Below are 20,660 nucleotides of genomic sequence, written 5' to 3' on the forward strand. Positions count from 1 at the left end.
TATAAGAGGTTATCTTGGCTTTAAAAGTCAAATTTGAAACGCCTGTTTTATATATATTACATACAAAATCTTTAAATTCATTGACCTCCTGCGTTTTCGCATACTGGTTACTACTCAAAGTTTGCTAAGCACCAAAACTATACACATGCATACCTTATACTACATTTGAAATACAGTTTTGAAAAGTATTTATACTTTTAGATAGATGATTTATTTAATGATGTCGACAGTTTTTAAAGGATTTTTTTTGTTCTCTGTGACTTTTTAGAAGTTTAGTAGGGTGACCCTTGAAAATAATTTTTTTTGATTGAATGTGAAATTTTGTAAATTTGCTAAAAAAGGAATATTGTAAGCTGGTATAGGATTAATATCGGGTATGTGACCCGTTGCTGTTAATAACAGCTTCACATCGCCTCCTCATGCTCCCTATAAGATTCCTGATGGTTCTTTGTGGAATATTGTTCCATTCTTGGACCAACATAACACCAAGCTCCTGGAGACTTCTTGGCTGGACCTGACATGCTGAAAGCCTAACCTGTAGCTCATTCCACATGTGTTCGATGGGATTGAGGTCAGGGGATCGTGCTGGCCAGTCCATACGTGTTATACCCTCTATGTACAGATACCTCTGTACAATATGGGCAGTATGGGGGCGGGCATTATCGTCCATTAAAATGAACTGATCACCCCCTGCACCAGCATACAATCTCACCTGGGTATCCAGGATCTCATCTCGATACCGCTGGGCAGTCAGTGTATCTTAGTTGAGGACCACGAGATCCGTGCGTCCATCCCAGCTGATCCCGCCCCAGACCATAATGGAGCCGCCGCCATAGCGATCATGTTCAGCAATGTTTGCCGCATGGAATCTCTCGCCTGGTCTCCGCCACACCCTTGCACAACGATCGGTGTAATCAAGGCAATACCTGGACTCATCTGTGAAGAGTACATGTCGCCAATCCATTCGACGCCAACCAACATGATCCAAGGCCCAATCATATCGTGTCTGGCAGTGGTTCCGAGAAAGCGGAATGCGTATACACGCTCTTCGTGACCTAAGACCACGTTCGTGCAACCTAGATCGAATGGTTTGAGTAGAAACTCTGACCCCTGATGCATTCTGGAGGTCGGCGCGAAGCTGTGTCGCTGTCGCGAAACGACTTCTGCGAGCCTGAATAACCACAAAACGGTCTTCAGCTGCAGTTGTTGCCCTTTCTCTGCCACCACCATGTCTCCTAAGTGGTGTACCATACTGAAGAAACCTCAGGCCCTGGTGACAACTGTATGGTGCACACCAAGGGCCTCCCCTACCTGGCGATGGGTAGCCCCTTGTTCCACCATCCCAACTGCCCGCCACATTTCTCCACTTGACAAATGTCTTCTAACATTTCCGTTTTCCATAATTAACTCATACAACTTCAGATTTTAAAGTTGAAGTGAAGATTAAATACCCTACACATTTCGAGTACATGTTTTCAATGCACCTAAAAAACTTGAAAACCGAGGGGTACATCATTTCCATGCCATGCACGAATGATTTACCCGTTATTGACGCTTATGTGTACACTGGTAATCATGTCAATACATCACCAAACCGTATCCAATAAGCATATCGCAAATATATTAAATGCATACTTCATAGTGGTGTGGGCATTTTTTGGTGCTTAGCAAATTTTGAGTAGTATATTATTCGCCCGTACCACTTTTTCGCCCACCCAGTTAAAAGCAGTCAAAACGAAATATTTTACACAAATCAGTATGGCGTTTCATTGCGGCATCATTTTTGACAGATATCAGCTGTTTTTTGCGTTCAAATGTAAGTAGTATGTGGAATTAATAAACATTGTTTACACTTCTGACCTTGTAAGTTGAATGCGGGGATTACGTCATCACGCGCGCGCTCATTTGCATGAGGCCCTGTAAGGATTTTTTAATTTTCATTATACCTTGCATTATCAGACGACATTATTGATTTGTCATTATAAAGTAAAAAAAACGGTGTTAAATTATACAAATACCATAAATTGCTGTATTTTACGTTCAATTTTAGAAAAAGCAAATGGTAAAACATGAAAACGGTGAAGTAATCGCTGAATTTTTCGTCTAAGGGAAGCAACTTAAATTTGAATTAATGATTACATTCTTGTACGGACATGAGTTGTCCCTCTTCGGAAGTCTATAAATAACCATACGTAGTGTAGGTCATGTTTTAAGAAGGAATCCCGGTAGCTTTTTCAATTTCTGCAAAGAGGTGGCTTACCGAGTAGGTGCTGTATTGTTTTAAACATACATAGACAGTATGTTATAGTTAACATAATATATTTATTGATCAATTGTCGTTTTAAACGGTCGCTAGACTTGTCAAATAAAATAAAAATGTTTAAAGATATAGTTTAGAAAGAAATATATGAAAACATCGTATGAACAGCGAATTTACGGGGTGGGCGAATAATTGGTACAGTAGGGTGCTTATTTTAGCGAAATTATAGGGGTACTTTGCACGTGGGAATATTCGGAATCCCTTGCTATTTTTAAAAACAAATTACACAGTTTTTGTCGGAAGGGCCGACCTATCTGAGTGTAAAGTTTTATCGTAATAGCTATCTTGTGTCAAAAGCAACATAGGAAAACCCTCCATTTCCGGCCGAAAAGGGGTCGCTAACCAATACTACTCGAAGGCGTAAACCACAACTTAAATTGATAAATATATCGGATATATGTTTGAATACAATGTAATAAATGATAATTACTTAAGTTGCATGTTTGGATTACGTATATAACCATTTAACTATATAACAGTATATTTATGCTGGATGTGTCACATTGTTACATAAACACCATCACCTTCAGACTCAAGCAATATACTTTGCACCCGGAATAACAACAGCGAATGTGACATGGCGTCAACGGTGTGTAGGCAGTCAAATGGTCAAACATACTGCGATTGTAAAGATGGGTATAAGAGATATCGCCAGGAAGACGTCTTTACTTGTCAAGGTAAACCTAAGTTGGACGTGGTATTCAGTCCAAAGCTGATCGAATTATCATTTTCTCTGATATAATATGCTGCGTATCTATATAAATCGGTATTGTCGTATATCTAAATATACGTAAACACATGATGTTACATGTAGTTGGAGTTTTATTGAAATAATTAACATAACGCAAGTTGTTTTTTAAATATAAAACAAATCCGAACACTATAAATCGTACGACTAATAAAACAAATCGTATAATAATTGCAATGTCATTCAACCTTTAACACAGATATGAATGATGTTTTTATTAGAAAACAAATCCCAACAATATAAATTGTAAGACTAATAAAACAAATCGTATGATAATTGCACTGTCATTTAACCTTTAGATATAAATGAGTGTAATGAAGAGAAGGTGTCGTGCAAAGGTGGTGGCACATGCCTTAATCTCCCTGGTAACTGGACTTGCGCTTGCCCACAACTTACTGAACCTGTAATATACAACACATCATATATAGAATGTTCCGGTAAGTGGGAATTGCAAGAATGTAAATATCAGGTGAAAACTAATCATACGGCATTTAAACAATTCAGTTTGTAGTCTGTTAAAGAAAACATATTTCGCTGGAATATATAGGATCGATCAAAGGATGTCAGCAAAAAAATAGTATTTTTAAACCCTTAAATTTATCGTCCTAAGATATCACTAACTATCATCTTCATACTAATCTGATTTTTGTGTATCGAGAAAGTTGTATTAAGTTAAAAGGTGAACCGTAAAAAATGAACAAATCTTACTAAAATGATTTACCTAGTAATTCGTACTATATTGTGTTGGAAGTAGACTTTCCGAATGGTTTTACGACATAAAGATGAAAGCGTCATTTTGCAAAATAATATTGAATAATGTCATTTTTTTGTTTAAAAGCGTAGGAGTGAAGGAAATGTTGTTTGTATTAGCGTTATATCAATATTACTTCATCTAGTGAATACAAAAAGTATATATTTATATTCATGGCTAAATATAATGACATGTTCTTTTATGAGAACGCCGTGTAAATGAAGTCCTAGCACTCAAATGCAGCAATTGGCCGTACTGACCAAGTATTAGAGATAATCAAACTTTTCCTTTTTCAGAATCTGCTTTTAATGTTTGTACAGTTTTCAAGGAATTTAAGTGTTTCAATGGAGATCGAGCCTGTGAAAACAACACTTGGGCATGTAATTGCAACGACGGTTTTGAATTGCATGGAAAGGGAGTCTATTCAAAATGTACAGGTAATTTACTCATAAGTCTGTGCGATGGAAGTTTAATCTAAATACTTTTTTATCAAAGCGTGTGCTATTTTAATATGATAAACATAAACAATTTACACTAGTATAAAAAAGGAGAGCTAGGTGCTATTTAACGAAGGTGCAGTATGTTAAATCAAACAATAACTCTACACACAATAATCCTCTATACACATTAATTCATTATCTTTACACCTCATAACTAAATATGTATTAACTCGTATGGTTACATTTATTTTATATGCATAACATCTACTAACATCAACTCTACATTCATTAGTTTAACATACATTTACTCTACATACATAACTCGACATGCTAAAACTCTATATTTATCAACTCTACATACATAAACTCTACATGCATTAACTATGCATCCATTAACTCTACACACATTAACTCCACATACATAAACTGTTCATGCGAAAACTATACATACATTAATTCTACATACAGTTACTTTGCATACATTACATCCACATGCAATAACTTTATTATACACTTGTTCTACATACATTAGCTCTACTTATATAAACCCTGCATACATTAACTCTACATCCATTAACTCTATATTTATTAACTCTACATCCATTAACTCTATATACATTAACTCTAAACACATTAACTCTATATACATTAACTCTATATACATTTACTCTACATCCAAAACCTCTACATCCATTACCTCTACATCCATTACCTCTACATCCATTACTTCTACATACATAACCTCTACATCCATTACCTCTAAATCCATTACTTCTACATACAAAACCTCCACATACATTTCCTCTACATCCATTACCTCTACATTCATAACATCTACATCCTTAAACTCTACATCTATTACCTCTACATCTATTACCGCTTCATCCATTATCTCTACATCCATTAGCTCTACATCAATAACCTATACACCAATAAACTACACATCCATTACCTCTTCACCCATTACCTCTACTTCCATTAACTATAAAATCATCACCTGTACATACATTACCTCTACATCCATTAACTTTACATCCATTTACTCTACATCCATTAACTCTGCATTTACTAACTCTGCATCCATTATCTCTACAACCATTAACCCTGCATCCATTACCTCTACATCTATAACCTCTACACCAATTAACCCTACATCGATTACCTCTACATCTATTGCCTTTACATCCAAAAGATCTACATCAATTAACCCTACATCTATTACCTCTACATCCTTCAGCTCAACATCCATAACCTCTTTATCGGTTACCTCTACATCTATTGCGTTTACATCCATTAGCTTTACATCCATTACCTCTACATTCATTATCTCTACATCCATTACCTCTATATCCATTACCTCTACAACCATTATCTCTACATTCATTACCTCTTCATCCACTACTTCTATATCGATTACCTCTACATCCATCACCTCTACACCGATTACCTCTACATCTAATACCTCTACATCCATCACCTCTTCATCCATTACCTCTACATCCATTACCTCTAGATTCATTACCTCTACATCCATTCCCTCTACATCCATTACCTCTACAGCCATTATCTCTACATCCATTACCACTTCATCAATGACCTCTACATCCATTACCTCTACATCCATCACCTCTACACCAATTATCTCTACATCTTATGCCTCTACATCCATCACCTCTTCATCCATTACCTCTACATCTATTACCTCTACATCCAGCACCTCTACACCCATTTTCTCTACATCTAATACCACTTCATCCATCACCTCTTTATCCATTACCTCTACATTCATTACCTCTACATCTAATACCTTTACATCCATAACCTCTTCATCCATTACATTATCATCCATTACCTCTTCATCCATCACCTCTACATCCATCAACTCTTCATCCAATACCTCTACATCCATCACCTCTTCATCCATTTACTTTGCATCCTTTACCTCTACGTCCATTATTTCTACATCTATTAACTCAACATCCATTGCCTCTATATACCTCTACTTCTATTATCGTAGATCTACCTCCCTCACCTTTTCATCCATTACCTCTTCATCCATTATATATGCATACATTACCTCTACCTACATCACCTCTACATTCATCGCCTCTACATCAATTACCTCTATATCTATTACCTCTACATCCTTTACATCTACATCCATTACCTCTTCATCGATTACCTCTACATCTATTACCTTTACATCCATTAGCTCTACATCCATTACCTCTACATTAATTACCTCTACATCCATTACCTCTACATCCGTTACCTCTACATCCAATTATCTCTACATCCATTACCTCTACATCCATTACCTCTACATCCATTACCTCTACATCCATAACCTCTTCATCCATTACCTCTACATCCATTATATCTGCATCCATTACCTCTTCATATATGACCTCTACATCCATTACCTCTACATCCATCACCTCTACACCCATTACCTCTACATCTAGTACCTCTACATCCATCACCTCTTCATCCATAACCTCTACATACATTACCTCTTCATCCATTAAATTTACATCCATTACCTCTTCATCCATCACCTCTTTATCCAATACCTCTACATCCATCACCTCTTCACCCATTACCTCTACATCTAATACTTCTACATCCATCACCTCTTCATCCTTTACCTTTACAACCATTACCTCTTCATCCATTATATTTACATCCATTACCTCTTCATGCATCACCTCTTCATCCATCTCATCTTCATCCAATACCTCTACATCCATCACCTCTTCATCCATTAACTTTACATACATTACCTCTTCGTCTATTATCTCTACATCTATTAACTCAATATCCATTACCTCTACATATATTACCTCTACATCTATTACCTCTACCTCACTCACCTCTTCATCCTATACCTCTACATCCATTAAATCTACATGCATTACCTTTACATACATTACCTCTACATCCATCGCCTCTACATCCATTACCTCTACATCTATTACGTCTACATCCTTTACATCTACATCCATTACCTCTATATCGATTACCTCTACCTCTATTACCTTTACATCCATTAGCTCTACATCCATTACCTTTACATTCATTACCTCTACATCCATTACCTCTACATCAATTAAGTCCACATCCATTGAATCTACATTTATTACATCTACATCCATTATATCATCTATTAACACTACATCTATAACCTCTACATCCATTATCTCTACATCCATTACCTCTTTATCCATTACTTCTACATCCATTACCTCTACATCCGTCAACTCTTTACCCATTACCTGTACATCCAATACCTCTACATCCATCACCTTTTCATCCATCACCTCTACATCCATCACATCTACACCCATTACCTCTACATCCAATACCTCTACATCCATCACCTCTTCGTCCATAACCTCTACATCCATAACCTCTTCATTCATTACCTCTACATCCATTACCTCTACATCCATTACCTCTACATACATCAACCTTTCATCCAATACCTCTACATCCATCACCTCTTCATCCATTAACTTTACATCCATTACCTCTACGTCCATCATCTCTACATCTATTAACTCAAAATCCATAACCTCTTCATACATTATCTCTACATCTATGACCTCTACCTCCCTCACCTCTTCATCCATTACCTCTACATTCATTATATCTACATACATTACCTATACAAACATAAGCTGTACATCCATCGCCTCTACATCCATCACCTCTACATCTATTACCTATAAATCCTTTACCTCTACATCCATTACCTCTTCATCGATTACCTCTACATCTATTACCTTTACATCCATAAGCTCTTCATCCATTACCTCTACATTCATTACCTCTACGTCCATTACCACTTCATCCATTACCTCTACATCCATTATCTTTACATCCATTACCTCTTCATACATTACCTCAACATCCATTTACTCTACATTCATTACAACTACATCCATTATATCATCTATTAATCTACATCTATAACCTCTTCATCCATTAACTCTACATGCATTACCTTTACATCCATTACCTATACATTCATTACCTATACATCCATTACCTATACATCCATTACCTATACATCCATTAACTCTACACCCATTAACTCTACATCCATTACATCTACGTACATTACATCTACATCCACTAACTCTACATCCATTACCTCTATATCCATTAACTCTACATCCATAACTCTACATACATTAACTTTACATCCATTAACTCTACATCCATTACCTCTACATCCATTACTTCTACATCCATTACCTCTACTTACATTAACTTTACACACATAACTCTACATCCATAAACTCTACATCCATTTCCTCTACATTCATTACCTTTTCATCCATCACCTCTACATCCATTACCTCTACATACATTACCTCTACATCCATTACCTCTTCATTACCGCTACATCTATTTCCTCTACATCCGATACCTCTACATCCATTACCTCTAGATCAATTACCTCTACATCCATTACCTTTACATTCATTAACTCTACATCCATTACCTCTACATCTATTACCTCTACATCCATTAACTCTACATCAATTACCTCTGCATCCATTAACTCAACATACTTTAACTTTACATTCATTATCTCTACATCCATAAACTCTACATACCTTTACTCTACATCCATTTTCTCTACATTCAATATCTCCACATACATTAGCTCTATATACATTAAATATATATACTTTAACTAACTTTACATAAGAAACATACAGACAATTTACATACAATAAATCTACATATATCAATAGTACATAATTTAATCATATATTCATTAACTCTACATACATTAACTTTACTTATACATTAACTCGACACACGCAAACTATACATATCATAACAAGTTGCCAAAGACCGTATACAGAGACAGTTACACTATATACAATATACATATATACTTGTTAAATAGTAAACAAGGCTCGAGGAGATGCGTTATGTGTTTTAAGTCATAAGTCTAACATGGTTAGGGAATTGACGAAAGCTAAACAATACATTTAAAATGGAACCGATGGTTGCATTCTTGGCTGCATTCACACATGCCGTGTCATATTATTCTTAGATATAAGGATAAAAGGTAGTAATTTGATAGTTGGTAATTTGAATATAAACACGTGTAGTTTTGTTCATGACATTGGATATTGATTTTCGTGACTTTTCGGAGTGGCCTCAACATTTACTAGTGTTCATAGCTTACTAGTGTTTTGTATTCAAAGCAGATTGTTTTATTATGGTATGGCAGCGTTAATGGCTACCTTCGTTTTTTGTATTCATAAACAATAACAACGTATGTTTCTTACTTGCTGCTTTATTCAGGAATAAGAAAAAGGAAATTGTTTATATTTGCACTTGAGCATGGACATAGCTTATCATAGTTAAGGTTTCAAACATGTTAATAATGTTTTATTTCTGGCAAAAGCTGACCCTTTGTGAATTTACCTGGTTTAGTTCAGAAATGTTTAAGTTGTCAGGACCATTTGTATCGCCTTCATTAAACATTTAAATGTTTAGTATGTGTTCAATATAATCAGAATATGACAAATTGCTCGATTTGAACCTCTTTATATCAATTTATATTTTAGAATATTCACGCTTGTTGTAGTAACGTAACTATTTATGTTTAATTTCCGATTTTTGTTTAGAAATCGATGAATGTTCAGTGAAAGAAAGGTGCGGAACAAGTTTGTCCGGAATCTGCACAAACACGATTGGAAATTACACTTGTAATTGCAATCTTGGGTATTTCCTCAATGCCTCTTATGTATGTGAAGGTAAGAACCTAGCTTTAAAGTATTCAGGAAAAACTGAACATCATAGTTATTTGAAGTATACAGCAATTATATACTTTAATTATGGACGACAAAAAAGACAAGTACATCGTACATTATCAAATCGTTAATTATTTATTAATGATATGTTCTTCGTTTCTAGATATTAATGAATGTAAATCAAACCCGTGTGGCAACGGTAACTGTAGTAACACAGACGGACTCTTCGAGTGCAGCTGTAACCAAGGATATGAATATGATAACCTGACATGTGTTGGTAAGTCGCTTCGTATATTTTCGCCAAGGCTGGATAAGATACATGTATAATTGTATTCAATGAAATGGCTAACTCACAGTGTATGAGGAAAATGTTTCACGGTATGACGTTAAATTTCCTTTAGTAAATGCCAAAATAAACCAATAAAATCATCAAAAATATCATACGTTTTGTAATTTATATATATATTGATGTGACAGAAAACATCAGGCATGTTCAAAATCCCATAATCGATCGCAATATACCACGAACTAGCAAAATAAATATAGTACAATCCAAAATGAAAGTTGCAAACGGAATTTTATGTTCAAGGCGTTAGGGAGAAGTGATATTGATATATTTAGGTATCCACGCCTTGCAGAACAAGTCGAGGCTTTGAACACCAAAACTAGCATGTTTCATTTGCCTCTCCTTTAAGGTCACCAGCGCTTGATTTAATTTATGTTAGGTACTCTTGCAAAACTACTGCAGGCGCCCGTTTCACGTCATCTGAGGTATGAACGATCTTTTGCGAATATTCGAATGCCAAAATCCTTAAAAAAATGCATTTACAATTGTTTATCTCTAGATATAAACGAATGCATCAAAAGCACGTATTCTTGCAATGGAACATGCCACAATGGAGCTGGTAACTGGAGCTGCGAGTGCGGCAACGGCTACAACAAGAGTCATGATGATGGAGGCAACCATATATCCTGCATTGGTATACTTTCAAAATAGTTTTTGTAAAATAAGCATTCTTCAAATATTTTACATTTTCAAATCGTTTGGACGGAAAGATTAGCGAATACATGTCGCTTTTATTTTTAATAATGTTTTCTTTATATATTCCCAGTTTTAGTACAATGATGCTTTTTATTATGAAACTCTATGATCACACAGTTTTAAACCTTTGATTGTATAAGGCAGACTGTGTGGGATAATAATAGTTTCTTACAATGACTGCATCGTACCCTTGAAAGGCTTTTGCATTAGGTGCTCTGAATTGTTTCCCTCCATCTGCAGATAGAGTTGGGATCTCTAATCATGGTACTTAGGGTTTACCTTGACGTTTATTATTATTTGTTTTATTGATAATTTTCCTCAAGTTAATGCATACTTTGATAAGATTTACCTTTTGCGTTTTATCTTTATTAAGGACTGTTGGGATAAGAGTGAGGTTTGTGCACATAAACTGGTTTAAACCCCCAGTAAATTTACATTTTACTGACCGTTCCAAGGCGGTTCCTAACAAGTCTTGATAAACATACCTATTTTTTATATATACAGTATGTATGCACTGTGCTGTTTGTGGAATTTGTGCTGTTTTTCTATGTTTGTTGTCTGTGATTTTGTGTTATATGTCTTTTGCATTTGCCCAGTGCCACTAAACTGGGTTTAAGTTTAAACTTTTTGCTAATGAGCTTGTTTCTGTAGCTTTTTGCATAAATATTGCCCTAGGAATTGATCTAGAGAATAAGTAATATATCGGCGATATGAGGTCATTGTTGTTTTAATTTTTATAATGTTAATGACAATTTACAAATTACATTATGTAATAGAATATTCTTTATAACAAACGTTTAACTGTCATGAAAGAACGTTGACTATAGGGCGTTTTACTATAACAAGTTTAGTATGGTGTTGTAATAAGATATGAAATTGAACTTCGGGCTCGCCGCAACACAAAACATCAGACAATCGTCTTACTTTTACATTAGTTATAGTAGTAGTAGTAGTAGTAGTAGTAGTAGTAGTAGTAGTAGTAGTAGTAGTAGTAGTAGTAGTAGTAGTAGTAGTAGTAGTAGTAGTAGTAGTAGTAGTAGTAGTAGTAAAAGCAGCAGCAGCTGTAGTAGAAGTAGGAGTAGTAGTAGTAGTAGTAGTAGTAGTAGTAGTAGTAGTAGTAGTAGTAGTAGTAGTAGTAGTAGTAGTAGTAGTAGTAGTAGTAGTAGTAGTAGTGGAAGAAGTAGTAGTAGTAGTAGTTGTAGTAGTAGTAGTAGTAGTAGTAGTAGTAGTAGTAGTAGTAGTAGTAGTAGTAGTAGTAGAAGAAGAAGTAGCAGTAGTAGTAGTAGTAGTAGTAGTAGTAGTAGTAGTAGTAGTAGTAGTAGTAGTAGTAGTAGTAGTAGTAGTAGTAGGAGGAGGAAGAGGAGGAGGAGGAGGAGGAGGAGGAGAATGAGTAGAGAAGTAGAAGAAATAGTAGTAGTAGTAGTCGTAGTCGTAGTCGTAGTAGTAGAAGTAGTAGTAGTAGTAGTAGTAGTAGTAGTAGTAGTAGTAGTAGTAGTAGTAGTAGTAGTAGTAGTAGTAGTAGTAGTAGTAGTAGTAGTAGTAGTAGTAGTAGTAGTAGTAGTAGGTGGAGAATGAGTGTGTTGCTGGTGTCAACGGGATATCTTGTTGTTGCTGTTTATAATTAAAGGTATATAAAGGAACACATCCATAACACCTACGTTCTCTTCATTTTAGATATCGACGAATGTAGCATCAACAACAACTATTCATGCAACGGTAGCTGTGTAAACACTCCTGGAAATTGGACCTGCGATTGTCCGACAGGATATACTGCAGTCAATCTTAACGAATTGAACGTTTTGTGTTCCGGTATGCTTACGGCTTGTTTTTGATAACTTTCCCTAAATGAAACAAGAAATGAAACAAACAAAGAAATGAGAATCCCAATATGGCAGAGCTCAAAAAAAAAGGTTCAACTGGCACATTTATAAGAAACCTATTGTAAACCAGTGTTGTTGGTCGGATATGAATATGTTTAAAAATATCTTCCCTGAGTTAACAACCCTATTATTATTGATCATCATTTTTATCATTATTTTTATTATTATTATTATTATTATTATTATTATTATTATTATTATTATTATTATTATTATTATTATTATTATTATAGTATATTGTTTTATTTTGATAATGTACTGAGCTAACTAAATTTTCTTCTTTCACAGATATTGATGAGTGTGTTTCATCGCCGTGCGGTAATGGAACCTGCAATAATATAAACGGTAGCTTCACATGTACATGTGGAAGCGGATTCATGCAAAAAAACAAAAGATCATCATGCATTGGTAACTTTCTAGCATACTAAATGTTGTTAAGCTTTGTCCTTGTAGTCAACCATAATTAACACTAACTCTATTTCCCTTATATCTTGGCACCACAAGTACCGATCATGTAACCCTTTTTGTTCGCCATTTTGACTTTATAAACAGTGTTTGTCTGTATTGAGTGAAGAAATGCCTTTTAAAGTATAAAATTTATATAAGCAATGTCTTACAATAATGAATATATAAAGTACTAAAGCGTGAAGATAATACGTCGAGTAAAATTATACAAATATGGAAGAAATGCTATATCATGTATGTGTGGTTCTTATCTAAATCCAATTCCGACGGGATACCTGATATGGAGTGGTTTTCAATAAAAACTTAAGTCAATTTTATGGTCATTCAGTAACTTCATCCATTCAGTTATTTATAACAAGTAATCCTATTAGCTACATCGGTTTAAGATCCGATTCAGATAATATGTTTGTGTATATGTGTTTATCTGTCGCAATTAATAATTTCTTTTAGCCAATGTCTCCGTAAAAGGTCTCCTAGCACCTCATCCACAGTGTTGATATATGCTTTTGTCATAAAAAAAACTTAGTGAAATCAAGTCCCAACTATTTTGGGTTCAGCAAACATGCCCGCAAATGCTCGAGCAATTGTATGTCCTTTTTGTCTTTGTTTTTTTTAATTTGATGAGTATTACAACATTACGGAAACACTTTTTATGATTGTCAGGAGTACATGTGTAATTTCATTTTGTAAAATAATTATTGAGTATGTTTTTTTGCTAAATGAAATAATAAATTGAAGTTTGTTATAATAAAACTTTATTTTTGAAAAAAAAAATGTGTCATAGCCTTTACGGATCATTGCGTATGATGCTATTTTTGAACATAAACAATTATCGCTGCTTAAGCCGGGAAAATAGGTTAAATGTCTTCAAATGAGCAACATTCTCTAATGCTGTGCGAACAGTCTCAATTACACCAATAATGTATTATGTCGAAAAGATGATATATTCAAGGACGTTTTTACTTGTCTTATCTAGATATTGACGAATGTGGGCGGAACGAACCTTTATCGTGTGTAAACCACACTGAGTGTATAAACTACAATGGTGGTTGGAATTGCTCTTGCCAGGAAGGATTCGAACCTGTTTCAATCAATAATTACACAATAGAATGTCAAGGTAAGCTTTGAATGACGTGCAAGAGAGTAGTATTGAAATAACGGGGGATGACACAATGATCGGAAAACCCCAACAACCTCACATACACTCAGGCCGGGAGTCGAACCCTATGCTTGGTGAATATCTGAATGCTCTCAGTAATGACTGGAAAATAAATGCTTTACTTGTGCGACTACACAACCGTCTGTGTGTCCCTGTACTAAGATTATCGTAAAAAAAGCAAAACTTGCAATGCTGCTTTAGGCGTGCTATCCGGGAGGTCCTTACGTTTTAGGTATGGTAAATCAACACTTTGCTGTACTGCAGTAGTCATGCTATCAGGAAGGGACTGTCTTAAGAGCTTAAGTTATAATTATTCTTGGAAACCTGACTATAATGCAGTAACTGAGCCCGGGCAATGCTGTGATATAATGTCAGGTGTGACATATCATTTGAAATTGCATCTATAGTGCATTGTGCACTGTTCAGGTCACCATATACAACGAAATTCTAGTCAAATGTAGATTATTGTCACTTTGTGTTGACTATTTGTGTAGGGTTACAATTTATTTTCTAGCTCAGTCGAACTACAACAAGTGCAGTTCTGTTGACGATTTCGAATGCAATCAAGGTGAAGTTGTTTGCAAAGATAATGTGTTGGAGTGCCGATGCAGTATCGGATACATCTTGTCAGGGTCCAGTTGCATTGGTGAGCCCTTGCTAAACAACTTCTTTTAAACATTTATTTGTCCTAAATGCCACTTCGGGATAATGTCAAAGCGATAATATATGTTATCGATCAGATTGCATACGATTTTTTTTGTAATAAATAGCTTTTCGGGACTCTTAGGGTCAACTTGATTAAGCTTTGTACGACGACTTCCTTGCGTAAGAACTTTGTACGAGGTACTTTAGACCGTTCAGCTGTTATTGAGATTTGATCAAATGAACAAGCATCTGTATTTTCGCAGAACTAAGAAAAATATTTACAGAAGGTAGGAATATGAACTATCTGGACTAAAAATAAGCTTGTGTTTGATTTATTTTGGCGTATTTTAACAAAGCCATCTGCAACTTCAATTTCAATTCTGTTTCGTGACGATGCCGTTTGGACTTAATTTTCAGGGGCCGCAACAGCACTATATCTGTCAAATATTTTGAAAAATAAATGCACTTATGCAGATGCATTTCAAGAGCTATTGGTAATTACAACACTGAACTTGAGATAACATACTTGTCTACTTGTTATCAATTGAGCTAAAGCAACGGCTTTGTGGAAATTGAAACCACCTTGCATACAATAAAACATGTTGACCATTTAATTAAGTTAAAAACTAAATGTTCAAAACCTGTTAACCTGTGCTAAGAAGCGACGTTAAAAGATAATGCACTCACTAAATTCGAGTTATTTAAATAACACACCAGACGCACAAACCACAGATATGTATTTATTTCCATTCATATTTGAACCAAAGTCTCAATTTAATATATTTTTTTCAAGCTTACCATGCTTATTTTTTATTGTGCACATACTATAAATATGTGATGCACATTTGGATCCACTGGATATTTATGCCAATATTTTTTGCAAAGCTTTAATGAAAACGATAGAAATATCTAGAGTATTTTATAATTTCTAGCATACTTGTCTGTTTCAAAGAAATAAGGTCAAGGTATTGTCATAACCGTTCGTTTTTGCAAAAACATATACACATTTAACTATATATGATGTATAGTTTCATTTATTGCTACTTCCCTCAGTAATATGCAGTAAGTGTTGTGTTGTGCAACTCCTCAACTTTCTTTGTTTTAGAAATGTCTCTTTTACACCACCTGAGCCCTCCTTATTTAGTGTTCACAATGACTTTTGTGACCGCCTGTTTATCGTACTTTTATAAAGTATTTTAAATTAAATATTTTCGTGACATATTTGGACAATTATCTCTCCTCCGGAAATTGGGAGAATAAATGTTTCAGCTTGAGTTGTCTGTCCCCTGTCTGTCACAAAGTCTGACCGTTCTATATCTCTTGAACCGCCTGAACAAAGCGCATTATATAACCAGGTCCAATGCCAAGGTCAGCCTTATATGGTCATTGACTATATTTCGTGTCCGCTCTGAATATATTGAAGCTCTTAATATATTTGAAGTAACTTGACACAAATGTTCACTATTTAAAGGCAATGTAAAGGCGCGGTTTTTTATTACAAAAACAAACGTTTAGTTACTTCCGAACTTGACCGTATTCTTTCTTGCATTTTCCAGAACTGGTTAAGCGAACACTTTAACCTCAGGATTGACCAATTTTTTATATTAACCCTTCTAGGTCATAATTGTCAATATTTCAGATAAAAGTAGCACTTAACCCAAATTTCCAACGGGAATCTTCTCTTGAAATTTAACCATTTACATTTTAAATGACCTATACTCTAAAATGCCTGTATACATAGCTGAACAATGTATTTAACAAACTATTCAATACGACTTGGATAAAAAAGCTGCATTTGTAAGAGTTTATATCACAGATGATGTATCCTGCTTGTAGACAAAGATAAACTTTATATGATGGACACCTGTAAAATGAAAGAAGCATTTATACTACTTTTAAAGTGATATCTGTAAAACTAATGGGTCGACTATCTTGTTCAAATACTATATCTCATATTATTTCCTGTAAAGATTGGCATTTTTCTTTAGAGATACAAAACATTAACAGCACAATTTCATTGTGATTAATCAATAACCCCTTTATAAGTAAATTACTTTTCATTTTTTTAAAATTAAAAGGAAACGCCTGCACGTATCAGTGATATTTTGTATTCTCATGATTACATCTACTGGCAAAGAAGCGGTAGTTCGCGAGAAGAACTAGCCAATATTTATTTACTTTAATATGTATTTTGAATGGCAATTGTATGTGTTATTTCGAAAACGTTTAATTATGGTCTGTATGTAAAGATATGCAGTAGTTTATACGATGATATGCTGAGACATAAAGTCCTACCAAAAGCTTTTCAAGATTCGCAAAACTTCATCTCAGATGACTATCAGAGCTTTTCTTATGAATGATTGACTGCAATGACAAACGTTAATAATAATATCATAATAAAACACCTTAACATACCTCATTGTATGACTAGTATATGCATTGCTATTGATCAATATCAAACACCGGGTATTGTATAAATAATTGGTATTTGCCGACTTGATTTAGTAATGCTTTTTAGCCATCCGTTTACTATACAGGGGGGTTAATGATATACTTTTTGAATATGTCCCAATACCACTGGGGCTCTTTATCGAAGAAAACAAAGTTTAACGAACGTAAAGTATTGACAAGTATGTAAACATTAAATTTGTATACATGTTAATGCCATATTATACAAGTACATGTCAGATTCAAATACTTATTGAACATTAGGAATTGTGTCATAACACTGAAGTGCAATCTGACACTATTTCGTAATATCGCAACATGTTTTATATTTTTAACGTATATGAACATACAACATGTATTATGCTTTTATGCAGATATGGATGAATGCAAGCTTCAGCCATGTGTACATGGAAGATGCAAAAATACCGTGGGGAGCTATTTTTGTATCTGCAACACGGGGTTTGAACTTAACAGTGCAGGACAGAACGAAACATGCATTGGTAAGTTATCTATATAAATGTTTTGAAGCGTGTTACGATAACAAAACCCTTTTATCACTTTTTAAGGATAAAAAATCATAAATTTCAATCCGATTTCCTCGTATGCTTGTTTATGTTTAGAGTAATAAATGTTACCCAAAATACGTTTGCTATTTAATTATTGACATAGATATAAAACTGTAACAATGAAAATCGCAAGGACAATCTCTGCAGTAAACCAATCTAACGATAACCCTGTTTAGAAGCACAGGGTTAAAGACGATCATACGAAATACTCAATTGCTATAAAACAACAAAGACTATGTATGTTTTAGAATGCCTTTAACAATACACGTTTGAACGGCCAACGAAACAGAAGTTCTTAATAGTTTATTGGACTAGGACTAATCTTACTTTTGTACCAATGAATTATAATTTTCAGGAAGTGCAAACTATGTCGCACTCGAAACAACTGCAATCCACAACGATTTAAATGCCGTTATTTATTCAATGGTAATACCAGTCAAAAGTAGCCACGCCACCCCCACCCTCCCCGCCAGGTTCGAGGAATAGCTGGGACTTTGAATTTCTGTCCAGCCAAGCCCGGGTTAAATCCCCGCCATGCGGAGACAAACTGCTGGTGAAATCCCCGCCAAATGCCCCCCCCCCGAACCCTAGGGACCCTAGGTAAGATCCATTCCCCGCCAATTTTGGCGCGAAGACAAAACCACCGCATTATCCCAGCACTGCGTGCCCACCTGGAAGGTAAAAATACGGCCCATTTCCCCGGCTTTCCCCGGTATTCCACCGGACCTGGGGGGGGGGGGGCGGTGGTTACAATTAACTGGTGCATAATATATACAGCTCGAGTCCGAATATGGGTTCTTGCACTCCGTTAATTCCATATTGGCTCACCTACTAACACCGTAACCAACGTAGTTGTTTAAAATTTGATGTATTCACCTGAATCGGAAAAAGACGCCATTAAGATCCAATATATCAAGATTTGTGACCCAATATGAAACACTTTGGGGTCACCGCGTGACCAGTTCTTGAATGGCGTTGGTTATTTATGTTTAAGGCGATATAAATAAATGTAATTGGTAGTATATTTATGATTATTTGAATATCACGTTGAAAAAATAAAACCTTAATTTCGTGTACCAAACCATGCAGCGTTTCCAATATAAAGCGAACACGTAACTGCAAGTATATTATATTGTTTGTAGACGTTGACGAATGTCAGATGGACCATTTTCCATGCGGGGACAATCAATCGGCGCAGTGTACAAATGGTGAAGGAAACTATTCTTGCATCTGTAACGAGGGCTTTAAATTCCGTAGCAACAGTAATAATATATGTGATGGTAAGACATCTGTGTTTTTATGGAGATACATTTAAAGACCCTTTTTGATAATCATTTAAAATGTTTTTTTAAATAATCTGTACGGTTTACCTTTATGTGTATTATGCTGTAGTATCTCGTCCTCTTTTAAAAACATAATGAACGTCATCCCGTTGTTAGATTAATTTTATAGTTAACAAGAACTAAATGAAAATACTGTGATATGCATTGTAGGCATAATAAAGTTGGATCCAATCATTTATGTACCAATTCATTTTGCTTCAAATATATGAGTGTCTCGTGTATCTTTTCTTGTTAATTTTCTTCCCTGTTATATCTTTCATATGTGATAAGTTTTGTAAACGTATTTATAATGTACCTATATTTAATAAAAATGGTGCAAAACATAAGTCAACCTTATAGCAGTTTATCAGCTATGAGCAGAATATCAACTATGTGCGTTGTCCCTTTTAAGACATCAATGAGTGCAGTGACAATACCCACATATGTAACGGAGGAACGTGTCATAACCATATGGGCAACTGGAGCTGCGAATGTCCAAAGGGATTTAATAAAAACACCAGTGCTGATGGATTGAACCAATCATGTTCTGGTAAGACAATATCCCATACATTATGCGTTCAGTTTACTGTATTAAAAATCGTTATATAAGTTAATAATATACAATTACATAATATGTGATTTCCGTTATGGGTGTGTGTAAATGAGCTAAACCCGGGCATATCGGTAAACAAACGTACTCTATTCACTAAATTCGCGTGCCGTTAACGACTGGCTTTTTGTTTGGCGCTATAAGGACCCGCATTATCTCAAAGTACGCTGGACGACCTGGTTTCTGGTCAAAGATGCTACTTTTTGAACAAATACCCGATTATCCGATAGTTATTGTGTTTATGGTATCCATGCGATCCAGTATATGTGCTTAAAGAAAACACATTCAAATTGATTGAACACTGCAAAATTGGGTCGAAACAAATTAAGAACTGTCGTATATTGTTTTTTTCTGATCAAGCAAATTGTTATTTTTTTATAAAAAAAAACGCTAAGGACGTCAAGCAAAAATTTGTTAAAGAAGTTTATTACAAATCTAATTCAACCGCTTTTTGATATCGAACTGCTACGCATTCGGGCTGCTA

General features: G+C 35.0%; 1 protein-coding gene across 1 annotated transcript in view; it reads left to right on the plus strand.

The window, feature by feature from the left end:
* LOC128221685 (uncharacterized) overlaps positions 1 to 20,660 on the plus strand; it is a 56,340-nt gene that overhangs the window by 22,385 nt on the left and 13,295 nt on the right. The window contains exons 21-33 of the mRNA XM_052930286.1: positions 2,851 to 2,997; positions 3,368 to 3,505; positions 4,116 to 4,256; positions 9,914 to 10,042; positions 10,203 to 10,316; positions 10,885 to 11,019; positions 12,756 to 12,890; positions 13,250 to 13,369; positions 14,403 to 14,543; positions 15,100 to 15,231; positions 18,053 to 18,178; positions 19,387 to 19,524; positions 19,979 to 20,116. Of these exons, the coding sequence (XP_052786246.1) occupies positions 2,851 to 2,997; positions 3,368 to 3,505; positions 4,116 to 4,256; positions 9,914 to 10,042; positions 10,203 to 10,316; positions 10,885 to 11,019; positions 12,756 to 12,890; positions 13,250 to 13,369; positions 14,403 to 14,543; positions 15,100 to 15,231; positions 18,053 to 18,178; positions 19,387 to 19,524; positions 19,979 to 20,116 (1,734 nt within the window). The remainder of the gene's footprint in view (positions 1 to 2,850; positions 2,998 to 3,367; positions 3,506 to 4,115; positions 4,257 to 9,913; positions 10,043 to 10,202; positions 10,317 to 10,884; positions 11,020 to 12,755; positions 12,891 to 13,249; positions 13,370 to 14,402; positions 14,544 to 15,099; positions 15,232 to 18,052; positions 18,179 to 19,386; positions 19,525 to 19,978; positions 20,117 to 20,660) is intronic.

This window comes from Mya arenaria, chromosome 16 (genome assembly GCF_026914265.1).
Source record: "Mya arenaria isolate MELC-2E11 chromosome 16, ASM2691426v1".
Classification (NCBI taxonomy): Eukaryota; Metazoa; Mollusca; class Bivalvia; order Myida; family Myidae; genus Mya; species Mya arenaria.